General features: G+C 43.0%; 1 protein-coding gene across 1 annotated transcript in view; it reads right to left on the bottom strand.

Moving 5' to 3' along the window:
- The window catches only part of GSAP (gamma-secretase activating protein), a 126,902-nt gene that overhangs the window by 22,663 nt on the left and 81,526 nt on the right, over nt 1–22,713 (bottom strand). Inside the window, exons 22-25 of the mRNA XM_073652285.1 lie at nt 22,219–22,250; nt 12,977–13,038; nt 9,737–9,832; nt 6,778–6,848 (exon numbers count right to left, since the gene is read on the bottom strand). Of these exons, the coding sequence (XP_073508386.1) occupies nt 6,778–6,848; nt 9,737–9,832; nt 12,977–13,038; nt 22,219–22,250 (261 nt within the window). The remainder of the gene's footprint in view (nt 1–6,777; nt 6,849–9,736; nt 9,833–12,976; nt 13,039–22,218; nt 22,251–22,713) is intronic.

Raw genomic sequence — 22,713 nt, forward strand, 5'->3', positions numbered from 1 at the left:
TTCTCACGCTGAAGTGCTGAGTGCAGGAGAATTTTCCCACGCTGTCAGTGACGTACATGAAGTGAGCGGAGTTCATTGGACATGACCTCGGCTCATCTGGATGCCGTCACAGCCAGACACTGAGGAGTGGAAGTATGCCTGCGCTTCTCAGTGTCTGCGGGATGACAGGATGGATGGCAGCGTTCTGCTGCGGTCCAGCCTGTCATCTCGATGTAGCAGAGCTGAAGCTGTCGTGGGAGCCATGGAAAGGTAAGGATGAGGTTGCTTTATTATTTTACTTTTATTGCAGGAGATCGTTGGCTTCAGCTGGAATGGGCGTGGTGGTAAGTATGGTTTAATTTAGAACAATAAAGAATTGTGTGTTTATTTCAATTAAAGGACTTTTTTCTGGGTGTTGTGTTTTTTTAAATACTTTACTAGAAATTCATGGTGGTCATGTCTAATATTGGCGTGACCCCATGAATTTTGGGCTTAGGGCCAGCTGATAATGCCAAGCTGGCCTTAACCCCTTTATTACCCAGTGAGCCACCGCACCAGGGCCCTGGATGAGTTGGGTACAGCGCCAGAAGATGGCGCTTCTATGAACGCGCCATTTTCTGGGGCGGCTGCGGACTGCAATTTGCAGCGGGGGTGGCCCAGAAAGCTTGGGTCTCCCTGCGCTGCGGATTCCAGCCCCCAGCTGCCTAGTTGTATCTGGCTGGGCACAAAAATAGGGCGAAGCCCCACGCATTTTTTTTTTAAATTATTTCATGAAATTCATGGAATAATTAAGAAAAAAAGGGCTTCCCTATATTGTTGTGTCCAACCAGGTACAAATAGGCAGCTGGTGGTTGGGGGCAGCCCATTCCTGCCTGCTGTACCTGGCTGGACACAAATATAGTGCGAAGCCCCACGTCAATTTTTTTTTAATTATTTCATTAAATAATTTTTTTAAAAAAGGGCTTCCCTATATTGTTGTGTCCGGCCAGGTACAAATAGGCAGCTGGTGGTTGGGGGCAGCCTGTTCCTGCCTGCTGTACCTGGCTGGACACAAATATAGGGCGAAGCCCCACGTCAATTTTTTTTAAAATAAGTCCTTTATTTTAACACTAAATGACATTTGAGGAGTTAATAAAGATGCAGTCCCTAAATTATTATTTATTTTTTAATTAATTTTTCCCAAAACTTTTGACGTGGGCTTCGCCATATTTTTGTATGCCAGCCAGGTACAGCATCCAGCTTCTATGAACGCGCCATTTTCCGGGGTGGCTGCGCACTGCAATTTTCAGCAGGGGGAGGGGGGGGGCAGAAAGCTTGGGCCTCCCTGCGCTGCAGATTCCATCCCCCAGCTGCCTAGTTGTACCTGGCTGGACACAAAAATAGGGAGAAGCTTCACGTATTTTTTTTTTTTAATTATTTCATGAAATTCATGAAATAATTAAGAAAAAAAGGGCTTCCCTATATTGTTGTGTCCAACCAGGTACAAATAGGCAGCTGGTGGTTGGGGGCAGCCCGTTCCTGCCTGCTGTACCTGGCTGGACACAAATATAGTGCGAAGCCCCACGTCAATTTTTTTTAAATCATTTCAGGAAATTCATGAAATAATTTAAAAAAATTGATGTGGGGCTTCGCCCTATATTTGTGTCCAGTCAGGTACAGCAGGCAGGAACGGGCTGCCCCCAACCACCAGCAGCCTATTTGTACCTAGCCGGACACAACAATATAGGGAAGCCCTTTTTTTCTGAATTATTCCATGAATTTCATGAATTTAAAAAAAAAAAAACGTGGCGCTTCGCCCTATTTTTGTGTCCAGCCAGGTACAACTAGGCAGCTGGGGGCTGGAATCTGCAGCGCAGGGAGACCCAAGCTTTCTGGGCCCCACCCGCTGCAAATTGCAGTCCGCAGCCGCCCCGGAAAATGGCGCGTTCATAGAAGCGCCATCTTCTGGCGCTGTACCCAACTCATCCAGGGCCCTGATGCGGTGGCTCACTGGGTAATAAAGGGGTTAAGGCCAGCTTGGCATTATCAGCTGGCCCTAAGCCCGAAATTCATGGGGTCACGCCAATATTAGACATGACCACCATGAATTTCTAGTAAAGTATTTAAAAAAAACACAAACACCCAGAAAAAAGTCCTTTAATTGAAATAAACACACAATTCTTTATTGTTCTAAATTAAACCATACTTACCATCACGCCCATTCCAGCTGAAGCCAACGATCTCCTGCAATAAAAGAAAAATAATAAAGCAACCTCATCCTTACCTTTCCATGGCTCCCACGACGGCTCCAGCTCTGCTACATCGAGATGACAGGCTGGACCGCAGCAGAACGCTGCCATCCAGCCTGTCATCCCGCAGACACTGAGAAGCGCAGGCATACTTCCACTCCTCAGTGTCTGGCTGTGACGGCATCCAGATGAGCCGACAATGAACTCGGCTCACCTCATGTACGTCACTGACAGCGTGGGAGAATTCTCCTGCACTCAGCGCTTCAGCGTGAGAATTTTCCCACGCTGTCAGTGACGTGCATGAGGTGAGGTCATGTCCCATGAACTCGGCGCACCTCATGCACGTCACTGACAGCGTGGGAGAATTCTCACGCTGAAGCGCTGAGTGCAGGAGAATTTTCCCACGCTGTCAGTGACGTGCATGAGGTGAGCTGAGTTCATTGGACATGACCTCGGCTCATCTGGATGACGTCACAGAAAGACACTGAGGAGCGCAAGCATGCCTGCGCTTCTCAGTGTCTGCGGGATGACAGACTGGATGGCGGCGTTCTGCTGCGGTCCAGCCTGTCATCTCGATGTAGCAGAGCTGAAGCTGTCGTGGGAACCATGGAAAGGTAAGGATGAGGTTGCTTTATTATTTTACTTTTATTGCAGGAGATCGTTGGCTTCAGCTGGAATGGGTGTGGCGGTAAGTATGGTTTAATTTAGAACAATAAAGAATTGTGTCTTTATTTCAATTAAAGGACTTTTTTCTGGGTGTTTGTGTTTTTTTTAAATACTTTACTAGAAATTCATGGCGGTCATGTCTAATATTGGCGTGACCCCATGAATTTCGGGCTTAGGGCCAGCTGATAATGCCAAGCTGGCCTTAACCCCTTTATTACCCAGTGAGCCACCGCACCAGGGCCCTGGATGAGTTGGGTACAGCGCCAGAAGATGGCGCTTCTATGAACGCGCCATTTTCCGGGGCGGCTGCGGACTGCAATTTGCAGCGGGTGGGACCCAGAAAGCTTGGGTCTCCCTGCGCTGCAGATTCCAGCCCCCAGCTGCCTAGTTGTACCTGGCTGGACACAAAAATAGGGCGAAGCGCCACACATTTTTTTTTTTAATTATTTCATGAAATTCATGGAATAATTAAGAAAAAAAGGGCTTCCCTATATTGTTGTGTCCGGCTAGGTACAAATAGGCAGCTGGTGGTTGGGGGCAGCCCGTTCCTGCCTGCTGTACCTGGCTGGACACAATTATAGGGCGAAGCCCCACATAATTTTTTTTTAATTATTTCATGAATTTCCTGAAATAATTAAAAAAAAATTGACGTGGGGCTTCACACTATATTTGTGTCCAGCCAGGTACAGCAGGCAGGAACGGGCTGCCCCCAACCACCAGCTGCCTATTTGTACCTAGCCGGACACAACAATATAGGGAAGCCCTTTTTTTCTTAATTATTCCATGAATTTCATGAAATAATTAAAAAAAAAAAAACGTGGAGCTTCTCCCTATTTTTGTGTCCAGCCAGGTACAACTAGGCAGCTGGGGGATGGAATCTGCAGCGCAGGGAGGCCCAAGCTTTCTGCCCCCCCCCCTCCCGCTGAAAATTGCAGTCCGCGGCCGCCCCGGAAAATGGCGCGTTCATAGAAGCTGGATGCTGTACCTGGCTGGCATACAAAAATATGGCGAAGCCCACGTCAAAAGTTTTGGGAAAAATTTATTAAAAAATAAATAATAATTTAGGGACTGCATCTTTATTAAGTCCTCAAATGTCATTTAGTGTTAAAATAAAGGATTTATTTAAAAAAAAAATGGCGTGGGATCCCCCATAATTTTAGTCTCTAGCGGAGGTTAAGCAGACGGCTGGGGCAGATGTTTGAAGCCTGGGAAGGGGGTAAAACCCACGGAGCTTCCCAGGCTACTAATATCAGCCCCCAGCTGAATACCTAGCCTTTACTAGCTATTAAAATGGGGGACCCCCCAAAAAAAAATGACGTGGGGTCCCCTCTATTTTAATAGCTAGCAAAGGCTAGGCAGACAGCTGGGGGCTGATATTAATAGCTCAGGAAGGGTGCCATGAATATTGGCCCCCTCCCAGGCTAGAAACACCAGCCGTCAGCCGCCCCAGAAATGGCGCATCCATAGGATGCGCCAATTCTGGCACTTAGCCTCGCTCTTCCACGCTGCCCTGGTGCGGTGGCAGGGGGTAATAGTGGTGGGGTTCATGTCAGCGCCAGCTGCCATGAAGCCCAGGTTAGTAATGATGGCCGTCTATATGACACCCCCATTACTAACCTACAAAGTGTTAAAAAGAAAAAACACACTACACCCAGAAAAAAATAATTTATTTGAAATAAAACACCATTTTATTTAATTCTTAGTTTACTAAAAAAAAAATAGTTACCTGTCCACGTTCCTGCGCTGATCTCCCATGCACAGCTGTCACATCTGGAGATGGTGACAGCTGTGCATGGCTGCTGTAAGCTCACGCTGCCGGGAACACGTCCGCTCCCGGCAGCGGGAGCCACTGACTGAGGTCACCGGAGTGCATTCAGGCAGCGCAGCTCCGGAGACCTCCTTTACGGCAGTGCTGTACCGTGGGAATTTCTCACGATACAGCAGTGCCGTAAAGGAGCTAACCGGAGCAGCGCTGCCTGAACTCCGGTGAACCCTTACGGCCCCGTCATTCTAGCGGCGGCAGCGGTTCAGAGCGGTCACATTCTATGTGGCTGCTCTGAACTGGAGATCTTCGTGGGACACTCGTGGACTACTACGGAGGGGTAAGGATAAGGTTGTGGTTTATTATTTTATATTTTATTACAGGAGATCGATGGCTTCGGGGAATTAGGTGTCTTGGTGAGTATAGGTGTAGTTTTTTATTTTTTACTTTATTTTAGGTGGCGATCGGCGGGGACAGGTAATGTATGAACTAATTTCTTTTAGGTAACCACTGGCCACCAATGACATGTATTTAACATTTATTGGGGACACAGTAGGGCAATTTAAATAGCAGGATCAGGCTGATGGGAACTACTGCTCCCATCGAGCTGATCCTGCTGGCAGGAGTGGACGGGGGACAGACATAGGCCGATGGGAGTAGTAGTGTCACATCGGCCTATGTCTGCCCGCACACACACCCCGCACACACACCCCGCACACACACCCCACACACACACCCCACACACACACACCCCCGCACACACACCCCCGCACACACACACCCCGCACACACACACCCCGCACACACACACCCCGCACACACACACCCCGCACACACACACCCCGCACACACACACCCCGCACACACACACCCCGCACACACACACCCCGCACACACACACCCCGCACACACACACCCCGCACACACACACCCCGCACACACACACCCCGCACACACACACCCCGCACACACACACCCCGCACACACACACCCCGCACACACACACCCCGCACACACACACCCCGCACACACACCCCACACACACACACACACACCCGCACACACACACCCCGCACACACACACCCCGCACACACACACCCCGCACACACACCCGGCACACACACCCGCACACACACACCCCGCACACACACCCGCACACACACACCCCGCACACACACCCCGCACACACACACACCCCGCACACACTAATCATGACGGGTCCGGGAGGTGAGGCTGACCTGTGCGGCCGTGGGAAAGTTCATGTGAGTTCATGCAGTCAAGCATGAACTCACATGAACCCTCTGAGGGCACCGCGGCTACTTCAAATGAACAGCTGATCGGCATCACCTGATACCTCAGCTGTTCATTTGAAATAACCGGCGGGAAAGCGCAGCACAGAACGGGAAAGCCGGCGGTGAAGTCTTTTCACTGCCGGCTTCCCCGCCCGGGTCCTTCGCTCCTTGGTGCTGCGCTCCCCGCCCGGTCCTAATTTACTATCGGGATGGGAGGTGGCGAGGGGAGCGGAGGATCGGGGTGGGAGGCTGCCGGGAAGCAGTATGGGGCTGTGTGATTGTTTAAAAGCCGGCGGCTTTTTACCGCGCGCCGGCTTTTAAACAATCAGGAGAATTCTCCCACGCTGGGATGGCATTCTGATGACAAGCTGGATCGCAGCTGAGCGCTGCCACCCAGCTTGTCATCCTTCACAGACACTGCAGAGCGCAGGCATTATGGGAACTTCCGATTCCGGTATTCGATATTATAAAAGTATCGGAATTAAGTATCGGAATTCCGATACAGTGAATATCGGCCGATACCCGATATTTCAGTATCGGAATGCTCAACACTAATCATAACCAATATAAATTAATCAGGTGTTAGAAATGCCAATGAAATAAATAATCAAATGAAATTTATAATGTAGTTCTTGATGAGATATACTATGATAACTAAACATGATATACAATAATGAACCACAACTATAACTAGACATAATGATAAAGATATGTAAACAATATTATATTAATTAGATATAATTCTTAATAGATAAAAATTCATGATACATTAAAAGAAAAATTCATAGTAAGATTGTGTGGGGTGAAAATAATAAAATAAGAATACATGTATAATATATGTATACTTACAAACATAAAACGCTATGATCAAGACCATGCTTTCTCCAAACCGCCTCCAAAATCTGGCACACCAAGTCCAACTGCCGAGATCAAGCAGAAAATCATTACGTCCATTTGTCATTCATATCACATACCCTTATTATCGAAGACATTTCTATGGTATGTGCCCACGGTCAGGAGCCGCTGCGGGTTTGAGGCTTCGTGTTATGCAGCGTCAGACCCATAAAGTCCAGATGTTAAAGCATAGTGGATGGGATTCCTAGAAATCCCATGTCCACTGTGCACCTGCTGATCACCCGCGGAAACTGACATGTAGCGCGTGTTTCAGACAAGCAGCATGTCAATTTCTCTTGGGGGTCCACATGTGGACTTTCCCCATAGACTAACATCTATGAGGAAAGTCCACATGTAAAAAAAAAAAATAAATAAAAATTGCGCCGTTCATTTGCATAATCATGGTGGAAGCCGAGCGGCTGCTCCGCAGTGTCGGGGCCCCAGGCGGCTCCTGACCGTGGGCACATACCCCAATTCAGCTGGAGACAAATTATACATTTGTTGCCATTATTAGTGACATTTTTCATTAAAAAAATCATTAACTCCCTGGTGTTCGCAAGGTCGTTATTTTTAAACAATTAAAGATTAACCCCTTAACGACCACCGATACGCATTAAAACGGTGGCAGCTAAGTGGCCTTATTCCCTCATCGCTGTTTCAAAACAGCAATCGGGAATAAGCCTATAGCGCCCCGAAGAGTCTGAAAATCTCTGGGGTCTTGCCTGCAGGGGGTAGCGGAGACCCAGGAGAACATGATCAGAGCTAGATTTTCCAGTCCCTGATCACGTCATTGTCGTTATTAAATGAATAATGGCGATCACGTAAAAAAAAAAAAAAGTGTGCCCGCTAGTAAAATAATTTCTCTCTCTTCTGATATGATATACATGTCAGAGTAGAGACAAATTATGCCCCCCCGAGACTCTCCCGGTACCTCCACTAGGCCCGGGCCCTCCTGCTTTGTCCCCCAGCCTCCTCTGCATGAAAAAGAAAATGGCAGGTGCATGCGCAGTGCGCCCTCCGAGATCTGCAGCCGGCAACAGCAGAGATTTTCCTTATTTGTTCCTTTTGATCACTATGATAGAACCTATCACAGTGACCAAAAGCCAATAATTAGTATGTCATCCCCTTAGTCAGATTATTTTTATTTTATAATTTTTATTTCTTTCAATCTTTGAAGTTAAGGTTAGGGTTGTGGTTAAGCTAAGGGTTAGGGTTTTTTCAAAAGTAAAAAAAAAACAAAAAATATGACGATATGATGACCAGTGTTGAGGGCAAGTGCTCGCTACTCGAGTTTGTATCGGGTGCTCGGTTATGCACAGAGTATCGCAGGTGCTCAAGTGACATGTTTGGGTCTCCACCCTGCATGTTTTGCAGCTGTTAGACAAAAAACATGCAGGGATTGCCTGCCATACACGGGCAATCCCCGCATGTTTTTTTGCCCGCAACCTATTTCAGCCAATTTGTGTTCCAAAATTCAAATATTGCTCCTTCCGTTCTGAGCACTGCCTTTTGTCCAAACAGAACTTTTTGAGTACATGTGGGTTATCGCCACACTCATAAGAAAGTGAATAACAAACTGTGGGGTCCACTTTTTGGTGTTAACTCTAGCAAAAGTGAGAAATTTGGGTCTAAAGAAAGATTTTTGTGAAAAAAATGACGTTTTTCAATACGATAACATTAGGTTATCAAATTCTGTGTCATACCTGTGGGTTCAAAATGCTCACTATACCCCTGGATAAAATCCTTGAGGGGTGTAGTTTTCAAAATGGGGTCACTTTTAGGGAGTTTCCACTGTTTAGGCACATCAGGGGCTCTCCAAAGGCGACATGGTGTTCGCTCTCAATTCCAGCCATTTTTGCATTCAAAAAGTCAGACGGTGCTGCTTCCCTTCCGAGCGCTGCCATGTGCCCAAATAGTAGTTTTCCCCCACATATGGGGTATCGGCATACTCAATTTGAGAGAATTTGCACAATAGATTTTGGGGTTCATTTTCTCCTGTTACCCTTGTGAAAGTAAAAAAAACTTGGGGCTAAAGTAAAATTTTTGTGAAAAAAGTTAAATGTTCATTTTTTTCTTCCACATTGCTTCAGTTCCTGTTAAGCACCTGAAGGATTAATAAACTTCTTGAATGTGGTTTTGAGCACATTGAGGGGTGCAGTTTTTAGAATGGTGTCACTTTGGGGTATTTTCTGCCATATAGGCATCAAAGTCATTTCAAATGTGATGTGGTCCCGAAAAAAGTTGTTTTGTAAATTTAGTTGGAAAAATGAGAAGACGCTGATTAACCCTTATAACTTCCTAACAAAAAAAAATTATATTTAAAAAATTATGCTTATGTAAAGTAGACATGTGGGAAATGTTGTGTATTAACTATTTTGTGTGACATAACGCTCTGGTTTAAGGGCATAAAAAAATATTTTTTTGGAAACTGACATTTTTTACATTTTCACCACATTTTCTATTTCTCACAAATAAACGCAAGTCACATCGAACAAATTTTATCACTGCCATGAAGTACAATATGTCACGAAAAAACAGTCTCAGAATCAGGGTGATTGAAGCGTTCCAGAGTTATTACCTCACAAAGTGACACTGATCAGATTTCTAAAATTTGGCTTGGTCATTAAGGTCAAAATTGGCTCCATAAGTAAGGGGTTAAATACAAATTATTGATGTACAGATGTACAAAAGAAGAAGGGTCAGATCGGAGATACATTTCTTCTTGACAAAATTTTCATAAAGGTTAATTGTGACATCGGAACCTTGTTACAGCTAAGACAGTATAACAAACTCTCCACCTATAGACCACATCAGCCAATTAAGCAATTTAATGGAATTTTTATGTTGAAAAACAGCAAGAAATAACACATTTTGATTTGTTAATTATGTACATAAATGTTATATGGACAATTACCTGTTTACAGAGAAAATCCAACACAATTTTGTCAATCTTGTTTTTTGCAACATGATGTAAATGTTGTGATAAATGATCTTTTAATTTCACCATCATCTGTGAAATAAACAGAATCTAATAATGAATGACTCCTCTAAGTGTACATACCACATACAAGCAGCAGAATTGTTTAAAATTGTTTTCTGGTGTAGGAGAAAAACCCTTTTATCCCCCAAGTGCAATTTATTAAAAGAAAAAAAAACAGTAACTGTGCTTTACTCACCTTCTGTTTGTCCAGCAGTCAGTCTACACCAGGGGTAGCGCGATTCTGAAAATGTTCTCAGCCAATAGCTGGGAGACATCAGATATTTAAGGCACCCTCCCCTATAGCGAGGTGCCTGAGCAACATTAGTGATCAGTGTGTACACTTGCTACTTCGTTGTAAGGTAATCCTGTATCTGTGCTCCCTGAACCTGATCTTGTCCGTCCTGTCTGAACCTGCTCTGCCTATACCTAATCCTCATCCGTAGTCTACAACTGTCCAGTCTGAATCTCCTCCTGTGATCCTGCACCCGAGTCAACCCTGTGTTCCTGAATCAGTATCCATTCTGTCTACCAGCCATGCAGTCCTATTCAGAACCTGCTCTGTTCACCAGCCATATAGTATCCATTCCTCCCATTAACCAGTTCTTTTGCTGGTCCGAATCTCCGAGAAGATTCCTGCTTCCCCATGCAGGTCAGCTGCTGCGGCTCCAGGGTGTGTCCTGGAATGGTATCTGGCATCCACCTGAGGCCATGTCTAACCACACCATCAGGGGCTCTAGTGACGAACCAGGTGGTCTCTTAGTTACGTCCCTCCAGGCTCTTTCCGGTCCGTGGCGCAGTGGTTCCACAACCACCAGCTTGACAGTAGCCATTTTTGATCCCAGCAATTTAATTTAACCTCTTAGATTCTGCATTCACTATCAAGGGGATCCCGCTCAGTCACTCCATCACCACCTGATGATACAATTGTGGATAGCTAATGGAGAGACACAGTAGACAGGGGTCTAATAAAAGCTTCTGTGCCTACTAAGTTAGCACTACTCAATGAAATTCTCTAGATCGCTAAATTTAATATAGAATCAAACAGAAGTATTGTTGGGTGTTGTGTTCATGATAAAGTGATCTTAGGTTCCAGTCTCCCAAGGGAACTTTATTATTAAATTAAAAAAAAATACTTTTGTATGTATTTAAGGGAATCTGTCAGCAGGATTCCCTCCCCCCAAAACTATTTACACGTGCATGTAACTCTTTCACAGACATGTTCAATAAAACCTTTATCTGTCAGTCCATTCCTCCAGCACTTAGAAATCAGAGATTGAATTGATAAGCAAATGAGGCTGTACATCTGAATCCTGTGTCACTCCACCTTTATATCCCACTAAGTGCCGCCTTCTCTTGCTCGTCTGGCAGCTCCATTGCCTGAAGTCACACAACATAGAAGCTGACAGTCAAGCAGGATGAGGAGCCCTGGGTGGGAAATAGAGCTGGACTGACAGAGGCTTAATGAGACTGAAGAGTGATTTGTAGATCAATTCAAACGCTGATTTTTCAGTAATGGAGGAACGGACTGGCCATGTAAAGGTATTGCTTGACTAGTCTTTGAACGAGCTACATGTATATATAAATAGTTTTGGAGTACAATCCTGCTGACAGATACCTTTTAAAGAAAAAAACAAAGAAGTTAATAGCACCTCTCTTAGAACTATTAACAAATAAAATGTCTAAAAAAATACAAATAATTGTAAAGCCCATATTATATTTTATTTATCCCATATGACAAACACTGCAAAAGAAATGTAAAAAATGTGAATTCCGACATTTCTATTTAACCTCACCCTTGCCCCCAATAAAAATTTAAAGTAATCAAAAATTTGTGTGTTGCCAATAAAACTACAGCTCACTCTGAAAATAAAAGCTCTGACATATCCATTTAAAAAAATATATATAGTTTAAGCTTCTTTTATTTTTTAAAATTAGTGAAACCTACAAAATTATGTAAATAATATAGTACTGACACATAGAATAAAGTTAGCAGTTAATTGTTACCGTATAGTGAATGCTGCACAAACAAACCCAAAAGTCAATAGCAGTATTGCGGTTGTCTCCCAGTGCACCTTACAAAATTTTTCTTTTATGGTTTCATCACATTATATATTGTTTTTTGAAGGATAAGTTGTATTTTTTTTTTATATACTATAATATATATATTTTTTTAATATATATATTATTTTTTCATCTACCTTTTTATATCTATCTATCTAGTTGACGTGTCAACATTTTTTTCCCTGCTTGTCTATCATTTCAACTTTCCAAGAGCCACATTTTCACATTTTTGTCAACATGGCTGCCTAATGTGTTCTAGAAATTTTAAAAATACAATTTATTCTTTAAAAACAATAGATAATGTGTTGAAACCGTAAAAGAGAATTGTAAGGTGGATTAGGAGAAAACTGCAATATTGCCATTGATTTTTGGGTTTGTTTGATCAGCATTTAATAATACCCTCTTAGCGCTGCCGGAGGCATCACATTTAGTGCAGCCAGAAGTGTTATACATGCTCTGCATATTGTAGATAAGTGTTGTTTTTCTCTGTGTCGAGTAGTTGGGTGTTGTGCAATGGTCACTCAGCTGTTACAGATACAAATGTGGATGTAAAATAAAAGTTCCAAAAGGAAACTAAGGGTCCCGTACACAATGGCTCCTAGTGTGCTGCGTTACCAAAAAAAACAAAAACCCTCCATGGCAGAACTTTTCGGTTTTACAATGAGTTGGTGCAATTTTGCAAGTGACTTGTGAATATGCTACTTGTATAGGTGAAGCACTAAATGCACTGTAAAACCCATAATCTGAGCAGCACACACCCATGCCACTGCTGCCTTGTGAACCAGCAACCTAATGGGAAAGTGATCTTATTTGGGGTCTTTTTTTTGGCAATGTAAGTTGTTTGTTTGGTATAAACTTGCATTAAAGCTTACTCAGCCAATATATGATCTTTTTTTTTTTCTTTACTGCTCCCGACATCTTTTGATGGCCACTCTGGTTATAAAGTGAGAGGAGTGACATCTAGTGGGCATTTCAGGACGTTTTCCCACACACAACCGACCTGCTATAGGGAGCTTTTGAGTTAAATGAATAGATTTAATGTGGCACACAGTAAATAAATTATGTACATTTTACAAGCTACTAATTTATAAGTGAGTACATCTTAATACATACCAGTCCCATTAAATCTTTCTGTAGATAGTCCTCTTCTTGATTTAAAGGCACAATTCTTCCATCTACAATAATAAAGTCATGCATACATTTAAAGGAGTTTTCCAAGCATTAGTTTTAACCACTTATAGCTGAACAATTTTCAGTTTTTCACCTTTTTTCCTTCCCTTCTTCCAAGAGTCATAACTTTTTTTTACATTTTCTGTCCATATAAAGCTTTTTTGTGTGGAATGAGTTGGAATTTTTTTTTATATATTGAATGGTAAAATGAATGGTGTCAATCAAAACTACAACTGTGATGAAATTGTAAGAAATTCTGCAAATGCTTAAGAGGTTTTATTTTTTACAGTATTAATTGAATGGTGAAAATGACTTAATATGATTCTCCAGATCAGTACCATTAGTGGTGAAAAAAAAACCAACCAAACCACTTACTTGTGTCGCCATTTCCCGAAACATGTAAAGTTTGTTTTTTTTTCCTGCTTGTTGTTTTGATACAGTGGACTACTGTTTTTATTGATACCATTTTGTGTTAAATATATTTTGATCACTTCTTATTGCATATTTTTTGCAGAATTCGGGAGAACCAAAAAACGCAACTCTGGCATTTCACTTTTTTTCTCATTATAGTGTTTACAGTTTGTATTAATTTTAGATTTTAAATAGACCGGACTTTTATATACAGTGCAATACAAATATTTTTAATTACATTTTTTTTTTTTTTTACTTTTAATAGCTCTCCCTTCCTATAGTCGACTCAAAGAGCTGGGAGGGTAGCAACACAAAACATAGCCACATGACGGGAGCAGTTGGTAAATGCAATGGGATGCGGAAAGACCTGGTAACCTACCCCATAAAACCTTCACCATGAATCTTTATGGATCAGAATCAATATGTTTCAATTATGGCGCTTAACAGTGGGTCCCTTGGGTTAGACAGCATTATTCAAGCAACTGGGGAAGACAGAAGGCAGTCATCCTCTTACTTCATCATTGTCCTTATTAATTCTGATCAGCCTTCTCTCATCCCCAGGAGAAGATGTAGGAGTGGTCGGCAGAAATGGCCTATATAAAAGGAATGAACCAGAGGAATTGTAGCGCCCCGAGGGTTCGGTTGCTACAGGGGTATTGCACCTCAACCAGAGGTGTGATATTCCACTCCCGGGTAAGGATGGAGGGTGGACCAGGGCTCAGTTAGCTGCACACACACACTCACCCTATTTCCGAGGGACAGCTCGACGGTGCTCCCATATAATTGCAGGCACAACTGACCATGTCCCTGGCTGGAGTGGCGAGGGGGGAGAGAACCCAGTGATGTAGGAGCAGAAGGCGACGGTTTCTGGAGCATAGGAAGGAGCTCATTGGGTGCAGGTCACCTGAGCTCAGACACAGTGAAGCAGATAAAAGGTGGGGGCCATCTTACGAGAGAGGGCAGAGCAGCAGTGAGTCAGAGCAGAAGGGAGAGACAGCTGACAGGCTCGGCCTGAGATCAGCTCCACGATGCAGGCCTAGAGAGAAGGCCAGGGCCAGAAAGGAGAAGAGGAGAAGGAGAAGGAAGGAAAGAGGAGAGACAGAGGAGTAGAAATGCTCCAGAAACAAGAAGGCAGAAGGGACCCTAAGAGAGCAGAACGGACAGCAACCGTTGCAAGCCCGCGTTATATAGGGTGAAGGGTCAGGCCGTGGAAGGGTACCGGATTCCCAAGTTGGTGGAGGTAAATCATCCATCAGCCAAGAACCGGAGGTCGTGATCATTTATTGGTGCGACCCCTTGCTACACCCGCTAGGAAGGCACCACATAGGGTCAGGGAAACTGGCGCCAAGTTTTACCAGAGAAGGCCCGAGGCAGCTGGACAGAAGCGTGGTCACTGGTGGGGCACAAGAGGCCAGAGAAAAGGATAGAAGGGGGTCCTGTGCGATACTCCTGAATTGCCTGGGGGTTGACTGAGCCCCTCACCTGGTGGACGCAGCACGGCTCAGGCAGTTCTTGCCGACGGAAGTGACTTGGATAACAACTGTGAGTAAAAGGCCTGAACTGCACCATTGGACTCTGTGTGATTTATGCTGCGCCTGCACCATCACCCCCAGCATCCTCCTACATTGCCCTGAGGCTACACTCTTCCCGTGGGGAGTTATCCTATCCCTGTGCTGCACACCAACACCAGCCTCAGCGGTCTGCCTTGCAGCGGCGGTCATCCCTGACCGTAATCCATGGGTGGCGTAGTCGGACATTCATAACTCTACAAATAGACTGCCATAGCATTTGGTCTGACCACCCTGAGCCACGGGATTGGGTTGCCACTACTACCCCCATAATCTCACTTAAGCCCGGTTCCGGGTACCCCACGGCCCAGGGGTCGAGTCAGAATTCCTTAGGCAGTTCTGTTATTAGGACAAGCTTAAAATTACCAACTCTTTCACCCAACCGAAGCAGCACCTCTACACGTTGATATACCCAAATGGACAGAATTGCAATCAAATCAACTACATTCTTTACCAGCAAAAATATAAAGGATACATTTTTCTGCAAAAACACTACTAGGTACAGACTGTGGGTCTAATCACCAACTCCACATAGCCAAAGTCAGGGTCAGACTATGCACAATCAAGTATGTAGTCAGTCATTCACAAGAAGTTTGATGTCAATATGATACATGCACACTATACAATCAAAGTGATTAACAAATTCAACCTGCTCAGGCAGGAAGAAGGGGGCCAATATAGATTGTGGGCAGTAATCAAAAGATCAGTCATTGAAACTGCTCAAGAGAATGTGCCATACAAGTATCAAAAACATGTTGGGAATTGGTTAACAGCAACCACCCTTCAGATAGCTAGTAAGAGGGGAAAGGACAAGGCTAAGGGGAGGTTGAATGAGGCGAGGCCACTCAATGCGGACTTCCAGAGGTAAGCCATGAATGACGAGAACAACCTGCTGAATACCTGATGTATGAACTGCGAAGAAGCCTCTAAGAAGGGCTACACCAAGGAATTTTTTGCCTGGGTCTAACAAGTAAAGAAGCCTTTGTTAGCACTCCAAACAACCAAAGACCGTGATGAGAAATGAAATTCATTACCAGCAGGACATCAAGCCCAAATGGAAAGAGTACAAAGAGCTACCATATGAAAACACCAGCAGTGATCATCATAGTAACATAGTCTTCCTTCAACCTTAAAAACTAAGTCCATCTAGTTCAACCCATAGCCTAACTTGTTGATCCAGAGGAAGGCAAAAAAAAACCATGTGGCAAACACTAAGCTCCACATTGGGGAAAAAATTCCTTCCCGACTCCATACGACAATCAGACTAGTTCCCTGGATCAACGCCCTATCAAGGAATCTAGTATTTATAACCTGTAATATTATACTTTTCAAGAAAGGCACCCATGCCCTTCTTAAATTTTAACAGTGAATCACTCATTACAACATCAAGCGGCAGAGAGTTCCATAGTCTCACTGCTCTTACAGTAAAGAATCCCCGTTTATGATTATGTTTAAACCTTCTTTCCTCCAGGCGTAGAAGATGCCCCCTTGTCCCCGTCTCAGGCCTCAGAGTAAAAAGATCAGTAGAAAGGTCTTTGTACTGTCCCCTCATATACTTGTACATAGTAATAAGATCACCCCTAAGCCTTTTTTTTTTCCACAGTAAATAACCCCAAGTGTAATAACCTGTCTTGGTATTGCAGACCCCCCAGTCCTCTAATAACCTTGGTTGCTCTTTTCTGCACCCGCTCTAGTTCAGCTATGTCTTTCTTATACACCGGAGACCAGAACTGTACACAGTATTCTAAGTGTGGTCGCACTAATGACTTGTATAGAGGTAAAATTATGTTCTCCTCATGAGCATCTATGCCTCTTTTAATGCATCCCATTATTTTATTTGCCTTTGCAGCAGCAGCCTGACACTGGCCACTAAACGTGAGCTTGTCGTCCACCAATACACCCAGGTCTTTTTCAGTTACAGTTTTGCCCAGTGTTTTACAATTAAGCATATAATTATACACTTTATTTCCTCTGCCCAAGTGCATTACCTTACATTTATCCCCATTAAAGCTCATTTGCCATTTATCAGCCCAAGCTTCTAGTTTACATAGATCCTCCTGTAATATAAAATTGTCCTCCTCTGTATTGATTACCCTGCAGAGTTTAGTGTCATCTGCAAATATTGAAATATTACTCTGTATGCCCCCTACAAGGTCATTAATAAATATGTTAAAAAGAAGGGGGCCCAATACTGACCCCTGTGGTACCCCACTGTTAACTGAGACCCAGTCTGAGTGTTTTCCATTAATAACCACCCTTTGCTTCCTATCACTGAGCCAATTCTTAACCCACATACATATATTTTCCCCTATCCCCATTGTTCTCATTTTATGTATCAACCTTTTGTGTGGAACCGTATCAAAAGCTTTTGAAAAGTCCATATACACAACATCCACTGCATTTCCTTGGTCCAGTCCAGAACTTGCCTCCTCATAAAAACTGATCAGATTAGTTTGACAGGAACGGTCCCTCGTAAACCCATGTTGATATTGGGTCATGAGGTTATTCTTCTTCAGATACTCTAGTATAGCATCTCTTAGGAAACCCTCCAGGATTTTACCGACAGTAGAGGTTAAGCTTACCGGCCTATAATTTCCAAGTTCAGTTTTTGTCCCCTTTTTGAATATTGGCACCACATTTGCTATACGCCAGTCCTGTGGTACAGACCCTGTTATTATGGAATCTTTAAAGATTAAAAATAATGGTCTATCAATGACGTTACTTAATTCCTGCAGTACTCGCGGGTGTATCCCATCCGGGCCCGGGGATTTGTCAACTTTAGTGATTTTTAGACGCCGCCGTACTTCCTGCTGGGTTAAGCAAGTGAAATTACTGGAAAATTTTTGTTATCACTAATCATGTTTTCGGTCATGCGATTTTCTTGTGTAAATACGGTTGAAAAAAAAATCATTTAGCATATTGGCTTTTTCCTCATCCTCATCAACCATTTCACCCAGACTATTTTTAAGGGGGCCAACACTATCATTTTTTACTATTTATGTAGTTAAAGAATATTTTGGGGTTATTTTTACTTTCTCTGGCAATGATTCTCTCTGCCTCAATCTTTGCTGCCTTGATTTGGTTTTTACATTATTTATTTAATTTTCTATATTTATTTAATGCCTCATCACTACCTACTTGCTTTAGTTCTCTAAATGCTTTCTTTTTGTCACATATTGCGCCCCTTACAGCTCTATTTAGCCATAGTGGTTTCCTCCTATTTCTAGCATGTTTATTCCCATAGGGTATATATTGTACACAGGTCCTATTCAGGATGTTAATAAATGTCTCCCATTTGCTTTGTGTAGTTTTATGTCTCAGGATATCGTCCCAGTTTATTGCACTAAGATCATCTCTTAACCGTTGGAAATTTGCCTTCCTGAAGTTTAGTGTCCTTGTAACCCCTCTACTACACATCTTATTAAAGGTTACATGAAAACGTATTATTTTGTGATCACTATTACCCAAGTGACCCCCAACTCGTATATTTGATATGCGGTCTGGCCTATTGGTTAATATTAGGTCTAGCAGTGCCCCCCTTCTTGTTGGGTCCTGAACCAGTTGTGAAAGGTAATTGTCTCTCATAGTAGTCAAAAACCTATTTCCTTTGCTTGAACTACATGTTTCTGTCCCCCAATGTATTTCAGGGTAGTTGAAGTCTCCCATAATAATGACTTCTCCTTGAGTCGCTGCTTCATCTATTTGCTTTACGAGGATATTCTCCGCTACTTCCATTATTTTTGGAGACTTATAACAAACCCCTATCAGTAATTTATTATTTTTTCCCCCTCCCCTTATCTCCACCCACAGGGACTCTACATTTTCATTAGATTCACATATATCCTCCCGCAAGACAGGTTTTAAGGGTGATTTTACATATAAACACACACCCCCCCCCCTCGCTTGTTTGTACGGTCATTTCTGAACAGACTATAGCCCTGTAAATTAACTGCCCAGTCATGGCTCTCGCCCAGCCACGTCTCAGATATCCCTACCATGTCATAATTATTTTCCAACAAAATTAATTCTAATTCCTCCATTTTGCTGGTGAGGCTTCTGGCATTAGTGTACATGCATTTTATGTATCTCTCTGTACCTCTATTCCTTCTTACTTTATTGACTGTTCTAACCCCACCCCCAATTTCTTTATTTGTGCCCAGGTCACTAGCTGCACTATCTTCCCCACCTATAAAATGAATACCCTCCCCCCCAATCCTTAGTTTAAACACTCCTCCAACCTTCTAGCCATGAACAAAACCTTTTGAAAAGTGCAGTAGATTGGGCTCTAAAGCAACTGCCAATCAACAAGGCACCAGGCATTGATGGCATCCCTGCAGAGCTGCTCAAACTGGTCCCAATAGCCACACTGGCAAGACTACCAGACAGAAAAAGTGTTAGTAGTCGAAAATAATCAGTGATGTGGCAAAAGGAAACAAAAGAGATTAAAGGCCCATTTGGTGGATAAAATCAAGAATGACAGTAGAATGAAAAACCGTGAAAAAAATCAAGACCGGGAAGCATGGCGACAGACTATCTACAAAGTATCCAAGGGATGGAACCGACTTATTGGATAGAATTTTTTTATAATGAGTTGAAAGAGGGGTGAATCAAATTTTGATATGTTTTTAAAAACTTTACTTTATTTTTTTAGCCCCTCATGGGACTTGAATCTGTGATCGATCATTTTATACTAAACACTGAAATACCACAGAATAGCAGTATATAGTAAAAATCACGGCCTCCTCGGGAGACCAGTCGCAGAATGGTCTTCACAAAAGCACGGTCATGGCAGGCTCAAAGGTCTTGCGTAGGCCCCCGGCCACCATGGCAATCCAGAGGTGTGGGAGAGGGAGGATTGGTGCTAGGAATGACACATCACCTAGTTTGCACACTTTAAATGCCGCTCTCAGAAATGGACAGAAGCATTTAAGGGAGGAACGGCTGTGGATGTAGGCTTGAGGAAGTCACTTCATGTAATCCCAGAGAGACTTGATTCTATTGAGTTCAGAGCTCAGTGGGGGCCATGTCATCACTTCTAAGACTCCTTACTCTTCTTTACACTAAATATATTTCTTAATGATATTAGCTGTATGTTTGGGGCAATTGCCCGGCTGCAGAAAAAATTCGGAGCCAATCAGATGCCTCCCTTCTTGTATTGAATGATGGATAAGTATCTGCCTGTATTTCTAAGCATTGATGACACTAAGAAATGGGCGATACTCCAGATCGTAGATGAAAGATACATCATGCTTATTTCCCTTTAAAATCGGAAGTGCTATCAGCTCAGAACTGGCAGCAACCTGTGGGATCCAGCTATACCCAACTAATATACACAGGCTGGAAGAACTGCAGCCAAAAGCATACCTTTGACATGGGAACAAAGGTCAAACGGCTCAACGATGCATGAAAATATAGGAACTTGGATGCAGAAAAATAGCAGCAAGTGCTGTGGGCTAAAGAGTCAAAATTTGAAATATTTGGCTGTGACAGAGGGTAGATTGTTCACTAAAGGGCTGGAGAGTAGTACAAGACTGACTGTGTGCAGGCAACAGTGAAGCATGGTAGAGGTTCCTTGAAAGTTTGGGGCCGCAATTAAGCAAATCGAGTTGAGGATTTGGTCAGAGTTAATGGTGTCCTCCTCAATGCTGAGGAATATAGGCAACTACTGTACTTATCCATCATATAATACCATCAGGGAGGTGTCTGATTTGCTACAAAGATATTCTGCAGCAAGACTATGATCCAAAACCATACACCCAATGTGATTAAGAACCATTTTTAGTGTAAAGAAGAAAAAGGAGTCCTGTAATTGATGACATGACCCCCCCAGAGCCCTGATCTCAAGATCATCAAGTCTATCTGGGATTTACATGAAGAGATAGAAGGATTACTTCAAGCATACATCCAGAGAAGATCTGTGGTTAGTTTTCCATAATATTTTGAACAACCTCCCTGCCAAGATCCTTCAAAAACTGAGTGAAAGTCTACCTAGAAGAATTGATACTTTGATGATGTTTTGAAGGCAAAGTGCAGTCACACCAAATGTTGATTTAATTTTCTCTTTTAGTCTTTCAATTTGCATTTTTTAAATTAATAAACTATTAACACTTCTATTTTTGAAGCCTTCTTACTTTGCAGCACTTTTCCACACCAGCCTACAACTTTTGTCTAGTGCAGTACATTGAGCTTACATGCCATGGAAATAAAATAAAAAAACACCTTTAGATAAAAATTCAGTGCAGCTGTGTGTAAAACAAGGGATTTCTCCAAATTCTACACAAAATTCCACTTTTAATGATGACTGCAGTCTCAGATTTATTCAGCTCCTTCATGACAAGCGAATTTAAATTAAGCACATATTGGCTGTTATGACCTGTCTCTAATGAGATACATAGACAGACATCAGGGTCTGGCAGAGTGCATGGGCAATGAACTCTAGTTCACAAATATTCTTGGGTTCATGGGATACAATTGCCTTCTTCAAATACCACAAATTTTTTTATATGGGGTTCAAGTTAGCTGACTGTGATGGCCACTCTGTTGGTTGAAGAAGGTGAATCTTTCAGGACTTCTTCTGAAATCAGATCTTGGTGGACTTTGAGGCATGTTTGGGATTATTGTCCTGTTGGAAGGTCCAATGATTTCCAAGCTTCAGCTTTCATTCAGAAGCAGAACGTTTACTCATAGGATTCCTGATATTTGATTGAATCCATCTTGCTCGCCACATGCTGCAGGTTTCCAGTGCCATGGGAAGCATAGTAGCCCCAAAGAATCACTGAGCCACCGCAGTTTACCATTATTGTGACCAGGTTTTCATAAGTAAGTATTGCTGCTTTTTTTCTGAAACTGCAGTCATTAAATATTTTGTGTAGAATTTGGAGAAACTCCGTGTCACATTTTTTAAACTCATCTTCTTTCATTGCAGACCGTACAAAGTTTGTACATCTTGTACATTTTGATTGCAACTGTACAAGTATGTATCCAAACACACAGAACTCCATGAACAGCATTTTTGGGAGGCTAACAAAGGAAATTAAAATTTTAAACACACATACATTCAAAAGAGTTTTTCGGTCATTGTTTAGCTCCATTGCACATTGGATCCAGTACAGGAAGTCATACATGTAAACCAAGCATTGTTATTCTATTTTCTTGCCATAGCAAACTTCAGAAATGTATCTACCAAAGAATGATAACCTTACTTACCATATGTCTTTGTGTCCCTATTTCGAAGTACTCTGAAAGATTGAAATCAGCAATTATTTTAATAAAAAAAACAATGTAATAAGCACTATACAGGGACTATATGAGAAGTGAGGCTACAAATATAAATAATCCAATTAACCCCACACAATGCTAGGACAATTTACATATTTTTGACATCCACAAATAAAACCTAAAATTAGAAAGAAAAAAAAAATGAATGCATTTTTCACTTTATAAGACGCACTCCTCCCCCCTCCCCATATTTGGGGGGAAAACAAGGGTGCGTCTTACAAAGTGAAATCACCTTACCAGCTGCGGTGGAGCAGGGTCCCAGAGATGCTGCGGAGGCAGGATGGGGTGGCGGCTGTGGGATCGATGCTGTCTGCCAAGTTCTGCTCGGCGCCGAGATCTCAATCTGAGCATGCGCCGCCTCTGGTGGCCATTTTCCTGGAGTTCACTACAGAGGACAGTATGGAAGGTGCGGGGCTCCGGCTG

This window comes from Phyllobates terribilis, unplaced genomic scaffold, assembly GCF_046119375.1.
Source record: "Phyllobates terribilis strain yellow unplaced genomic scaffold, ASM4611937v1 Scaffold_11__3_contigs__length_659146591, whole genome shotgun sequence".
In the NCBI taxonomy this organism is placed as follows: domain Eukaryota; kingdom Metazoa; phylum Chordata; class Amphibia; order Anura; family Dendrobatidae; genus Phyllobates; species Phyllobates terribilis.